We start from the raw sequence: 13,913 nt of genomic DNA on the forward strand, positions 1-13,913 counted from the left end.
GCGGCTGGGCCGGCTGCGTAATCGTCCCATTGAGTCTTGTCTGAGGAAGCACAGAAGAACCCTGTCCTTCCACGACCCCAGCTTCCCTGAGCCCCGGCCCCTAACCACCAGCACCTACAGGAAGGCAGCACGCAGCCGCTGGCTCATTGGTCGAACCTGCCGTCTCTATGGTTCATTTTCTTTCCTCTCCCCCTTTTGAAAATTGCTGCTGGAAGCGGAACAGCCTGAAAGGAAGGCTGGGGGCTACATCCGGCTGGGGGGCTTTGGCCAAGTGACCGAGCCTTGGTTTTCCTGCCTGGCAAATGTGCACCGCAGGATGGCCTCGTGGGGTTCCCTGGTGCGGTGTGTGGCACACAGAGCGCCCTCTGGGCTCCGTTCCTCTGACGCCAGCACCCAGTGGAGGGTGTTTATGAATTCAGCATGTGGCCGTCGTGGGCGAACTTGCGCACCCACATGGACTCACACACGTACTCGGTGCGGTTTCAACATCAAGGCCGCACCTCCCTCCTCAGGGCCTAAGTCTGGCCCGCAGGAGCTCCATTCACTGTGAATTGTGACAGCTTCCTGGCCATCTCATGTGTGTGACAGCCTGTGCCCCTGGGCCAGCCATCTCCTGTCCTCTGCCCTGGGTTCCCCATATTCATCTGCAGAGCCTCTTGCCCTCTCTCCGGCCTGCTTGCCACCCGTCCCTTTGGAGATCTGTGGAGTAGCTGTGTTGGGGCTTTCAACGCCAGGAGACGGGTGGGTCGTGCCTATCCATAGGAGGCTCACATCACAGGGCAGGCTGGTTAGGGGCAGCAGAGGGAAGAGGAGCGGCTACTGCTCCTGGCCAAACCTTCCTCTTGACCAATCTGCTGGTCAGGGGAGACAAGGAGAGATCCCGTCATGCCGCTGTGCACCTGGAACTCTTGTCCTTCTGTGTCCCGAGCCCTCCATGGAGCCAGGCATCTGGTTAAATGTCATGCAGGGGAGGGCTTGAAGGGAAGCAAGCAGTACCCTGGGACATTTGAATGTGCGTGGTGTCCGGGCTGCTGGGTGACTTTGGGCGGGTCACTTGACCTCTCCGGGCTCCCGTTTCCCCATCTCTGAAACTGTAGCCGTGTTTCTTACCCAGATGTGATGTGCTTAGTTGACAGTTCTCGATGTCCTGCAAAACACTGTCCCCAGTTCTGCGATGCCTTTTCTGGTTTCTTGTGAAATTACAGGAGCGTCTTTTCTTGTCTCTCCCAGGTCATCTCCGCGGTGTCGAGGCTCTCACTGCACAGCATTGCACAGAACAAAGGAATCAGGTGAGCTCTCCGGAGTGCGCTGCCAAGGCCAGGTCCTTTCATCTCCGTTGACACTGGCGTGCCTTGTCACAGATACTGGGGTGGGAAGCAGATGCCCTCGCTCTGCCTGTGTCTTTATCATGCATTTGCAGCGTGTTGTCGAGTAACTTGTTGGCGGCTGCAGTAAGAGGTGCCGGGGGAGGGAGGCTTCAGGTCACACTGGGGAAATCTTGCAAGCATGTTACTGACGGCTGCAAAATCTCTTTCGATTTAGGTAATAAGATCAGTAAATTAATCCTTTCACAGATCATTGCCTACCTAAATGCACTCTCCACACATCAGAACCGGGGGCTCTGCCGAGAATGAGGTAGCTGGGGTCTGTTTGCAGGGATGGGGCCGAAGCAGGGTGGACTTGCCTAGCTTAGGGGCTGCAGGTCTCTGTGCAGGGCATCTGGACAAGTCAAGCCAAGGAATTTCTCCACTCTCCATTTATTCTGCTTGGACTGCAGAGTTCAGCCTCAGAGGGTCCCCTGACCCCTGTGATCTTGCCTCCTGCTTCTGACACTTGGATGGCACTTGGGCGTCTGTGAGAGGAGGGAATGGCCCCAGATAAGAACTGGTCACTGTGGATTCTGACCCACAGATTGAGGTCAGGGAGACCAGGTTCCTGACGGGGTTGGGACGTGTGTCTGGGAGACCCTTGGGAGGACAGGGGCCAGCAGAGTGAGAAGGAGAAGCTGGGATGGCAGAGAAAGCCTGGCCCGAGAGCAGAGAGGATGGGGTCACATCTGGGCACAGGTGACATCATGAGAGTGCCCTGATTTTGGGAAGGGGCCTCATCCTGATGTGATCCGTGGGGGACGCTGTATGTGACTGCAGGCTGGGGGGTCCCAGAACGATGGTGCTGGAGCATTTGGGTGGCACAGTTGCCCCTCGGTGGGGGCCATTTGCTCAGGTTCACAGAGGCCCTGGGCAGGGCTAAATGCTCCTAAAACCATGGGGACTTCCGATGTTGGATTCTCAGAGGACTTGGAAATTCCTTTGAATTGAGGTTTTTTGAAAATGTGAAATATAGGATAGACTCTTAAAATTCCATATTAATCACATACAAAAGAATATTTAGAACACATTTGGGGCATAAAGAATACCAGTCAAAACCCCGGTGCCCAGCGCCCTGAGTACTTTCTAGAGGATAACTAACACCTCTGGGACCCCACCAGTCCTCCACCAGGTGTGTAGGCTGTTTTCCAACTGGTGCAAAGTCTGTAATAGGCACCGTTTAAAACACGTTTAATTTTTTTTAAAGTATCATTTCTGGATACAAAGACTATGTGCTGTTTGTTTTTGTTTCCAGAAATGATGGCTGCTTCTTCCTTCCACCAGCCCGTGACGTACAAAACTGTCAGTGGCGTGGTTGTACTCCCTAGACTGTTTCTTCTTGTTTTTTTTTGTTTTTTTTTTTAACATATTATTAGGCAGGAAAGAGATTCAAGCAACAAAAAAATCAGTCATTTTCATTGCTCCTGCACAAAATACTAGACTTTTTATCTCTTCTGCAAATCCATTAGCCATTCTCCCAAACTGGAGGCCTGGTGCTGCAGCCCCCACGTCAGACGAGTGACCTGATTCTGCTCCTGGGAAGGCAGGTGGCCCGGCTTGGCATTGGCGCGGTCCTGCCGCAGGTGCCCACAGCCATATCCCATCTTCTGCTGCAGACAGTCCGTGGTCACAGTCCTGGGTCACAGCTGTGTCCGCGTCGGGCTCTGGATGCCCCTGCCCTCCTAAGGCTGAGGTGCTCCGTCTGAAGCTCTGAGGGCCTGTTTCCCTTGGGGTTTACGGGTGGCAACGGGAGCCCACTGGTGGCTTCGGGGATGGTGAGGACAGTGGAAAGGGCTGGACCTGCATCTATCCTGCATGTCTGTCCTGCTGTCTGATGAATGGGGAGGCCCTTTGAGGCCTGGGGTGGGGACCCTCCCTCCGGACCACCCCCTCTCTCCCCCACCTCTCTGGCCCCTCCACCCAGCCAACCCCAGAGGATGCTGCTGGTGCTTCATGCCGCTCCTCCCAGGACGGGCGGAGCAGTCGGTTGGCCCTGCTTGCTGGCCCTGGCTCTGGGGCTGGCAGATGTAGAGGGAAACCTGCCCTCTTCCCTCTCAGGTCGGGGAACTGCCTAGGCAGCGTGTGGGCACACTGGCCCCTGGGACTGGGAACACAGACCCCAGCCCTGAAGGCTGCCGCCCCACGGGAGACCTGAGTGGAGGCGTGATGAGCCAGGGCTGCGTGTCGGTGGACCCAGCTCTGAAGCCTGTGTCCTGGTTAGCTGTGGGCCTCGTGCTGGAGGTATCTCCCCGAGCCTCCCTTTTTACATCTACAAGATGAGGATGAACACTGGGGGCGTCTCGGATTGATTGAGATGAGACCTGTAAATCCCAGGGCGCAGGGCCTGGCCCAGAGAAGGGCTGACTAAATGCTCTCAGGGACAGTAGCAGGGTGTGTGTGGGGTCCCCAAGACCATCCTCAGGTTCTCGGATTCACCAGGAGAAGCCATTATGGCTGCGGAGAAAGGTCTAGACTCAAATCAGCAAATGGAAAAGGCCTCGGGGTGGAGCCGGGATACATCAGGCGGGCGTGGGTTTGCATTTGTCCCCTCCCCATGGAGCCTTCTGCATAGTGCTTAGTTCTCCCGGCAACAGTGTGTGACAGTAGACACGTGTGGCAACAGCCACAGAACATTGCCAGCCACGGAAACCCACCCAAGCCGAGTAGGGGTCCTCACTGGTGGTCGGTGGGGTTGGGCATGCCTGTGAGACCGACCTTAGTTACTCCATCCCCAGCCCCTCCGGAGGCCACACTGATCCTGCGTTGCCCACAGCCCTGCCATAAACCACATCGTGAGCATACACTGTGTGGCCCAAGGCCTCAGGTGTACAAAGATGCTCTTATCCGCAGGGCTTATCCGGCAGACACTCCAGGACTTAGAGGTTAGAGGTCATCTCCTAGGAGCTGGGCAAGAGCCAGTCTTTACTTTGGCATGTGGAGGGGTTGAGCACCCCACGTCTGCTGAGTTACCCCTTTCTGCACACAGGACAGGCAGATGTGAGAGACGAAAGGGAGGTGTTTGCAGGCCAAAGGAAAGGGCCTCCTGAGTGCAGAGCGAGGCTTTGCAGGAAGACCTCTGCAGGCCCTTTTCCCCGGGGCCTGACTTTCCTGCCCTTCTCCTCCACCCTCCCTCCTCTGAGCCCCACTCTGGGACTTTTCCTGGGTCCTTTCCCTCTGCAGCCCTTGGGGTTGAGCGCAGACCTCCACTGGTTCACACGCCTACCCGAGAGTTCGGGAGACAGGTGACAGGCAACCCTCCCAGGCAGCCCTACTTGGTGGCTGAGTCTGAGCAGTGTCCCACCTTGCTCCGGATGGGCTGAGATTTCCGTGGGGAATTGAACCTTCTGGGGGCAGCCACCAGCACTTCACAAGACACTAAGTGTTTCGTTTCGAGCGTTTTGTAGTGTTAGTGATTAGCAAAAGGTTCTAGTTTAGCACAACCCTTTCCTTCTTGAAAACCCGCAAATCAAGCCCACAGCCCTGAAGAATCTCTCCCTCGTTTCATGGCTGGATAGGAGCCCAACGTGCTCCTTCAAAAAAAATCATTTTCACAACCCTTGCACTTTGCATAATGAGCTGATTTTCCATAAAAGCCCCAATTATACTTCTCAGAGGCTGATGAATTGGAGACTTAATCTAAGAATCCTGCCCTGGTGCCGGCTGGGGGATCAAACGTGTTGGGGAAGGGGGGCGAGGGGGAGGATTGTGGTTGTAGAGTAGGAGAGGGGTTTGTGGAAGGCACCCAGCGAGGCGTGTGGGGATGTAGATCTTGCTGTGATCAGAGCTAACCCTCCAGATTGGGGGTATCCTAATTTGGGGTCATCACAGCTCTGAACAGCTGGGAGGGAGGAGATGGTGAAGGGTAGGACTTCCTGAGAAGGAAGCCAAAAGGTGCCCTCAGCCTGGGAGGTCAGGACCCATGAAGGAAACTTTCATCAGCCAAATAACCTTGGGCAGGGATTCTCTTGGAACCTTTGTCTCTTCTTCTGTAGGCTGGGAGCATGGCCTTGCCTCGTGTGGCTGCTGTGTGTCTGTGCAGCGTACAGCACAGCACCTGGTCCTTGGTGAAGGCCCACAGCTGCTAGGTGGATGTCCTAACCCCCAAACCCTGAGAGTGTGACAAGGAAAAGGGTTTTCGCAGATGTAAATACACATAATTTTAAGAGAGAGGCAGGAAGGTCAGAGTCAGAAGAAGGAGATGTGATGGCAGAGGCGGAGTTAGCGTGATGGGGCTGTGGGCCAAGGAATGCAGGTGACTTCGGAAGCTGGAAAAGGTAAGGGACACATTCTCCCTGGTGCCCCCTGAAAGGGACCAGACCCTCAATACCTTGATGCCAGCCCCTAGAACCCACTTCAGATTTCTGACGTCCTGAACTGTGAGAGTCTGTGTTGCTTGAAGCCACCAACTCTCCAACTCTCTGGTGACCTGTTAGAGCTGCAGCAAAGGCCCCTGGATTGGCTGGGAGGCTGTCTGAAGGCCCAGCTGTGTGGCGAGTCTGGGCATATACCAGCATGGGGTCCCGGTGGGGGGCACATACCAGCATGGAGTCCAGATGGAGTGACTCAGCCCTGGCTCCTTGCTGAGCTGGGCTCCTGGCTTTGATTGTCTCATGCTGGCCCAGCCCTGCCACCCTCTCTTCTGCTTCTGACTTTTAAAAATTCAAATACATTCATATCCCATAAATGTAACCCTTTTAAAGCATGCAATTCAGTGGCCTTTAGTACGTTCACAGTATTGTGCAACCACCGCCTCTATCTGCTTTCAAAAATCTTCACACCCTAGAAAGAAACCGGTCACTGTGAGTAGTCACCGCCCTCCGCAGCCTCAGGCAGCCCCCAGCCTGCTTTCCGTCTGCCTGTTCTGGCTGTTTTGTGTCTGTGGAATCATACCGTGCGTGCCTTTCACACGTGGCTTCTCCCACTCCGCATCTTGTTTTCGAGGTTCACTCAGCCGTAGCCGGTCAGTGCGTCATTGCTCTTTATGGCCGTGTAACATTCCATTGTGTGGCTGGGCCATATTTTGCATATCCGTTGATCACGTGATGAACCTTTGGCCTGTTTCCACCTTTTGGCTCCTGTGAATAGCATTGCCGTGAGGGCTGCAAGGCAGGGGACAGGGGTCAGGCTGAGGTTGGAGTGAGAGAAATGGACGTAAGCTGGAACTTCCTGCTTCAATATGAAGTGAATTCTTAGAATATCAGACATACCCGTGTCGAATCTAAGCACAACAAAACCTTAGGAACTATAAGCGGTTTTGTTCGCATTTTTTACGGCTTTGAGGTCCCGCCTTTTGGTCTTCCCATGTGCAGGGGGAGCTGGTGGCGAGCTTTATCCCGGAGCACTGAGCAACCAGACCTAAGATGTGGCTCGTGTAGGGAGAGGCCGGGTGCCCTCCCGGGATATAGAGGCAGCTTACAGAGATAGCCTCTTGCTGAGTTCTTTCCTTTCAGCCTCTGCTCCTGCAGTGGCCGGGAGGGCACTGGAACCCCGTTCCTCGCTGGGTGGCCCAGATAATGAGAAAGTCAGTGCAGTGGTGAGGGCTGCATCCTTGACTTCCACTCCCAAACCTGGTTTTGCCTTCCCGAATCACCTACTAGGTACCAAATACCTCTCAAGTGAGACGTCTCAGCCAGAGGCTCCATGAGTGGGCCTTGGCAGACGCTGCAGCTCCCACACCTCCGTGAACGAACGTGCTACCCTCTGTGCACACTGTTATCCGAGGTGAAGGATAAGCACGCCAACACCTTGTCCTGCCCCGAGAGTCCTGGCCTCTTCTCCCCGGAGTCTTTGCTGTGTTTGAAGACATTGCTGTGGCTCCTGTAGCCTTCTCTCTTGGGCACAGCATCCCCGGCTCTCAGCGCTTTCTTCTATCCGAGCTGGTGTTCCTTTTCCCATCTGGTGCTGCCTGCTTAATTCCAGGTAATCGGGCTGAGAGGAGATGGGGACGGGAGGTGGCAGTCATTATATGCTTAGCAGCTCATCCCGCCAGCAAGATGGGTTTAATTGTCCCACCTGGTGACATCAAACGTCCTGGCCACCTGTCCTCAGTGGGTCTGCTGTGAGGGGACAGGATGACATGTGAGTCCCTGGGCCGGCCTCATTGGAGAGTCTTTTTTTTCTTTTTCTTTCCTTTCATTACAATAATGGATTCAACCTCCTCTGCACAGGGAGTGGGAGGGGAGTAATTGGAAGATATTAAACTCCTTCCTGGAGAGGCGAGGTCAGAAGAGGCCACCTTTGGATTGCTGGGCTTCGAGGCTGGGGTCCGGCCCCCTCCAGCCTGCTTCTGGTCACAGCAGCCAGCTCTCTGAAGGGTAGGCTCGAGTCACCAGCTGGCTTGCTCCATCAATCTGGCACCTGTTCCTCACCCCAGGCCCTTGTTGCCCTGGTCAGTAGCACAAGCCAGCGGCAACTCAGTGAAGAATAGCACTGGGCAGGCCCAGCACTCTGGCCTGGCACGGTCACTGCCTCATTCGCACCACTCTCCTCCTCTGCATCCGTCCAGCCATGGCTGGGGCCTCCAAGTTTAGGGAGAACAAACTGTGTTAGATGGTGCGTGTGTATGGGTGTGTGCATGTGTGTATGTACACGTGCACGTGGGGGTGTGTATGCAGGTGCACATGGGTGTGTATGTGCATATGCAGATGTGTGTGTGTACAGGTGCATGGAGTGTGTGTGTGTGCAGGTGTATGGGGGGGTGTGTGTGCATGTGCAGTTGGGGGTGTGTGTGCAGGTTCATGGAGTGTGTGTGTATGTGCACATGGGTGTGTGTGCGCGCGCACGTGTGTGTGTATATATGCTCATGTGCCCACATGTATCTCTGCACTGGAAGTTCCCGGCAGGCCTGGATCTTGCTCATTCTGTATCCCAGTATCTCCAACAGTCGAGTCTGAATGTAGGGATCATGCCAGCGGGAGCAGCAGGCACCCAGAGTGTTTGGGATCCTCCCTGGGGCTTGGTTGCAGATTCTCAAGGGCTGGTGCTCCTCATGGTGAGGACGGGTGAAGGGAGGGTGCTCGGCTGTCCTGTCTGGGCAGCGTTGGCACGGGGAGGGAGAGCCCAGGGCACTCAGGCCTGGCTTGGTTTCTTTGGTTTAGGGATGCCAATGCTGATGTGGCAGCCAAGGCTAGTGACAGAGCTGGCCGTCGGTGGGCAAGTGCTTTGGCGTAGCAAAGGGCCGTGGCATGTGTGGGTTGGCCATAGTGCAGGGTGATGCAGACTGTGCTCGGCCACTCCCTGCCCCGCTCCAGCCTTTTGGGTGCTTGTCAGATGGAACCTGTCACGCCTGTGGGAGCTGCAGCCGGTGGGTGGTACTCAGAGTGCAGAGAGGGGACAAGCAAGGGGTGATGTCAGCAGAGGCTGCTGGGGCAGGGCCTCCCCAGTGCCTGAGGAATTCCTTTTCCATGCACTAGACCTGGCCTAGTGTCCAGTTCTGCTGCTCAGCATGGGGGCAGCTCTGCACCAAGCCTTCTACCCTCTCTTGGCCGAGGACCCTCTCCCCATGCTTGCTGACCGGAGACCCACAGTTGGGAAGGAATGAGTGGCCCTGGGGTAGAGGGAGGCCATATCTGCAGAGGCAGCAGACACTGACCTTGGCTGTACTAAAGCCACAGCCTGGCCCACTGGCCACCAGAAGTGTGCACCTGGCCCCACAGAGAAGGCTTTGAACCCGTTCCCGCTGTCCAGGGCCTGCCGCGGCTTTTACCTGACAGCTGAGTGGCTGGCGGCTGGAATCCAGTCTTGCCACCTATAAGACCTGGGATGTTGTCTGTGAATAGGGTGACTATGGCATCTTGTGTGTGGGGTTTTCATAAGGACTGAGTGGGAGAATCGGGTGACTCTCTGGGCCTGGCACCTGGGAAGTGCATGGCACACATTGGCCAGTGTGACCTGAGGTGAGTGTAGGTGCAGCGCAGAAATGGCGAGGGGTGCCCACTGGGTCAACGGGGGCTGTGCCCCCACCCTGCACCCCTAGCCGAGCGGCAGGGCTAAGGAACACTGGTGTGTCCTCTCTGTGGTTGCCACCGTGAGGTTGATGGTGTGAAGGAGACACATTTGTTCAGAAATACAGTAACTGGCTGTTTAGTGCGTGGCTGGTGTGGATGAGCTCCCTCATGCTGGAGACGGTCAGGAGAAGCAGGGCTGGCAGCCTGGCAGGGGGGCGTGAACAGCCAGACTGAGCTTCTGCAGTGGGGCAGGGATCTGCCTGTGTCTGTCTTTAAAAGACAAAATGCAGCTGAGTTTCTCTCTTTGCTCAGCTCCCAGATCATCACAGCTATTGTCAGATGAACTTGCTGAGCTGCCAGTTTGCCCACTGAGAATACTTCTCCGGCTCATCTAATGGATTTTATTATTACTTCTTTTCTCGTCTCACTCCCTCCTTCCCATCCACCCCCCACTCCCTGCCTTCTGTTCTGCCTTCTTTCCTTCCTTCTTTTTATTCTTCTATCTACCCACTTACCTACCCATCTACCACTCATTCATCATCTATCCACGTATATATCTACCCATCTGCCTGTCCATTCTTTCATCCATCCACCCATCCAGGTACCCTACAACCCATCCACGCACACACCAAGCCACTCATCTCCCAGTCTTTTCATCAGTCTGTCCATCTGTCCACACATCCATACATCTACCCACCCATCCATCATTTAAGCACCCTACAACCCATCAAGCCACCCATCCACCCATCCATTCTTCAGTTTCTCCATCTGTCCACTCATCAGTCCATCCGTTCACTCATTTATCCCTCCTTCCTTCCTTCCTTCCATACATCCTTATACCACCCATCCATCCATCCATGTACCCATCCATGTATCCATCCATCCATCCATTCACTCGTCCATCCATCCATCCATCCATGCATCCATCTGTCCACCCATCCATCCATTTATTCACCCACCCATTCCATCCATCTACCCATACACTCGTCCACCCATTCATTCACCCTTCTATTCATCCATTCATTTATCCATCCATCCACCCATCCATCCATCCATCCATCCATCCATCCATCCATCCATCCATCCATCCATCCATCCATCCATCCATGCATCCATCCATCCATCCATCCATCCATCCATCCATCCATCCATCCACCCATACACTCATCCATCCATTCATTCACCCTTCTGTTCATCCATTCATTTATCCATCCATCCATCCATCCATCCATCCACCCACCCACCCACCCACCCATCTACCCTTCCACCCTTCTGTCCATTTCCCTCTGCCCTATTTCACATGAATTGGTCTCAGTGTGGTACTCTAGAATCATTAAGGCCGCAACCTTTGTTGGCCAAGAGTAATAAGGTTAGGACCCATCTGCTCCCCAGCACATAGTAGGCACCAAATAATATGATGTGGGTGGATGAATGAGCTGACTAAGTTCACTCGAGTGGTGATGAGATGCTGGATCAGTTTCTTGCCCCTGAACCTCAGGGTCCTCACCAGTTGGTTGGAGTTACTGGGTTATGAGGATTCAGAAGATGATGTCTGTAAAGGTCTCAGTATAGTGCCTGGCACACAGTGGGTCCAAAAGCTGAGAGTCAGGAGGAGGAGGAGCTGCCACTGTGTGCCTCAGGTTCCTCATCTACAAATGGGGATCTCCCAGCACTCACCTGGAAGGCTGCAGGAATTAAAGGAGGCCGTGTCACCAGACTTTCCATGTGGCACATGGCAGCAAAGTTGTCTCCTGAGTGCACGGTGGAGGGCATGTGGCTCTCCATCTGCAGCAGAACTCAGGAATCCCCTAAAGCCCGCAGAGCCCCAGGGGCATGACTGTCTGTGAAAGTCGTTTTAGAAGATGCTGGAGGAAAATGTACGTGAGCAGTTGTGCGTCTGCTCCAGTTTTCAGCTCCTGAGCATCACACCTGCCCTACGCCTACTCGGGCAGCTCAGGTGCCTGGAATTTGGGATTGTTCTTCATGGCACCATGGTGGGGAGGACATCCTAGATGTGCCAGTCGACAGCAGGGTGGTACCTTGCCCACCACTGGCTGGTTCTTGTGGATGAATGTCCCTTGTGTCAAGATGAGAGAACCCTCTATTCGAGGAAGGGCCCAAGGGTGTGAGCTTCCTCCTGGGCTGAGGCACATCAGGGCAGTGAGATGGGAAAACAAAGGGATTCAGGGCAAGTCCTGGGACCTGGCAGGTGTCTCCAGGTGACGCCAGTGGACTCACGGGGCCCTGCTGGCTCACATTTCAGAGCCTGTGTCCAGCTCCTAGAGCCTGGCACATTCACATCGGAAGGATCTTTCATTCCCTCCCATTACAGATGGGGAAACTGAGGCTCAGGGAGCATCACTTTCCTGAGGTCTCATGATGTTGATAATCAGCCCAGGGAGTCCATAGCCATCCATTTGTTTCTTTATTCGTTTGTTCCCTTATTCCCTCATTCATTCCTCATTCTATTGGTGCCTTGTTCTGCTGGGCCCAGGGCCAGGCGCTGGGACATAGCAGGAGCTGGCCAGCCTTGGGATGTGCCTGGTCCTGTGGGGAGTGGACACCGGGCCACTGGTCATGTGCAGGTGAACACACTGCAGCTGTACCTGGGTCAGGGCAGAGCAGGGCAGGGCGTGGTGGGTTCCAGACCCGGAGGCTCAGGGTTAAAGGCCTGGCCTGAGGTTGAGAGACTCGGGTTCAAGGCCCAGCTGGGATCCTTGCTGTTGGTGTGACCCTCAGCAGATTCCTTAGCCCTGAGCTTGTTCCCTCATCTACAAATGGAGGCCCACGTGGGCCCGATGGGCAGAGCTGGTGCTGAGGGACCCAGCCCGTGAGGCGCAGCCCCAAGCAGTGGTTCTCAAAGTAAGGCCTGAGGACCGTGCATCTGGGCCCCCTGGCTTTCCATGTAGATCCCAGATAAGCCTGGGGGAAGGGGGTATATGGGGTGAATGGTGGCCCCCCAAAAGCTATATCCCCCAGAACTTGTGAATGGGACTGTATTGGCTAAAGGAGTCTTCAAAAATGTAATTAAATTAGGGACCTCTAGATGAGATCATCCTGAATTATCTGGTTGGGCCCTAAATCCAATGACAAGTGTCCTTATAAGAACCACCCAGAGGAGAGACACAGGGAGAGGAGGAGAGGGTCGTGTGAAGAGGGAGGCAGAGGTTAGAGCGATGTAGCCATAGGCCAGGGAACATGTGGAGCCCACCCGAGCTGGAAGAGGCAGGAGGGACCCTCCCCCAGTGCCTCCAGAGGGAGCGCAGCTCTGCAGCACCTGGATCTCAGGCTTCCGGCCTCCAGAACTGGGAGAACTGGAGAGGAGAAGTTTCTGTTGTTTTAAGTCCCCCATTTGATGGTTCTTGGTTACGCAGCCCCAGGACACAAACAGAGCAGGGACATGGGTTTTGCTGCACGGCCGGCTCTGGGATGCAGGGTCCAGGAGCAGGTCCCTCAGCCACGCCTCCTCCTCAGCCTAGCCTGCCTGCGGGGCGGAGGCCTCCACTCCCTGGAGGCTGGACCAGCACCCTCACGAGCCCTAACCAGGGCTTCTTTTTTTTTTTTTTTTTGAGACGAAGTCTCGCTCTGTCACCCAGGCTGGAGTGCAGTGGCCGGATCTCAGCTCACTGCAAGCTCCGCCTCCCGGGTTTACGCCATTCTCCTGCCTCAGCCTCCTGAGTAGCTGGGACTACAGGCGCCCGCCACCTCGCCCGGCTAGTTTTTTTTTGTATTTTTTAGTAGAGACGGGGTTTCACCATGTTAGCCAGGATGGTCTCGATCTCCTGACCTCGTGATCCGGTCGTCTTGGCCTCCCAAAGTGCTGGGATTACAGGCTTGAGCCACCGCGCCCGGCCGCTAACCAGTGCTTCTTAATGTGGCCCTGGCATCCATGAGACCTCCTGGGCCAGGAGGAGGCTTGCAGCTGGGAGGGAGGTTTGGGGTTCAAGGGCCCCCCTCCAGGTAGCAGGGATGAGGGGTGAGCCTTCGGGGACAGTGTCCTCTTCCTTCCTGGTGTCCTGTCCCAAGTATAATAACACGGTGTGTTTGGGGCAGGAGGAATGAATGTCCTGTGCCTGGTCATCGGCATAAGGTGAAGCCCTTTCCAACTCCTGTCCTTCCCTTTAGGGAGCGAAGATGGTTTTACTCTGTAACAAGCAAAATAAACCAAGGCCGCCTCCTCAGCAACTGTCACCATTAAAAATTTATCTGGGCAGCTGGGTCACATTATCGGCTCGTTTTCAGAGATGGAGAAGAAAAGACGCATCATGTTTTGTGGTGGGATTTATACATAAGCAGATGAGACGTGCGGTCATTAAAAATGTCCCAGAACAGAAGATGACGTCTTGGCATCTTGGTGGTGTCTTGGGAGACTGTGGTCCGGGAAGTGGGTCAGAAGCGAGCCCCTTCCCGCCCGCTGTGCTCCCTGCAGCGCCGTGCGCCCTGCAGCCCCATGCTCCCAGCGGCCCCATGCTCCCCGCAGCCTCATGCTCCCTGCAGCCCCATGCTCCCAGCGGCCCCGTGCTCCCCGCAGCCCCATGCTCCCAGCGGCCCCGTGCTCCCCGCAGCCCCATGCTCCCAGCGGCCCCGTGCTCCCCGCAGC

The 13,913-nt window shown here is 55.3% G+C and overlaps 1 protein-coding gene across 3 annotated transcripts in view; it reads left to right on the forward strand.

Annotated features, from left to right (window-relative positions):
* The window catches only part of VAV2 (vav guanine nucleotide exchange factor 2), a 234,561-nt gene that overhangs the window by 131,055 nt on the left and 89,593 nt on the right, over nucleotides 1-13,913 (forward strand). For all 3 annotated transcript variants that reach the window (XM_025360220.1, XM_025360221.1, XM_025360222.1), the window contains exon 3: nucleotides 1,231-1,289. In XM_025360220.1, coding sequence (XP_025216005.1) covers nucleotides 1,231-1,289 — 59 coding nt within the window. The remainder of the gene's footprint in view (nucleotides 1-1,230; nucleotides 1,290-13,913) is intronic.

The sequence above is a fragment of the Theropithecus gelada genome, chromosome 15 (genome assembly GCF_003255815.1).
Source record: "Theropithecus gelada isolate Dixy chromosome 15, Tgel_1.0, whole genome shotgun sequence".
NCBI lineage: Eukaryota > Metazoa > Chordata > Mammalia > Primates > Cercopithecidae > Theropithecus > Theropithecus gelada.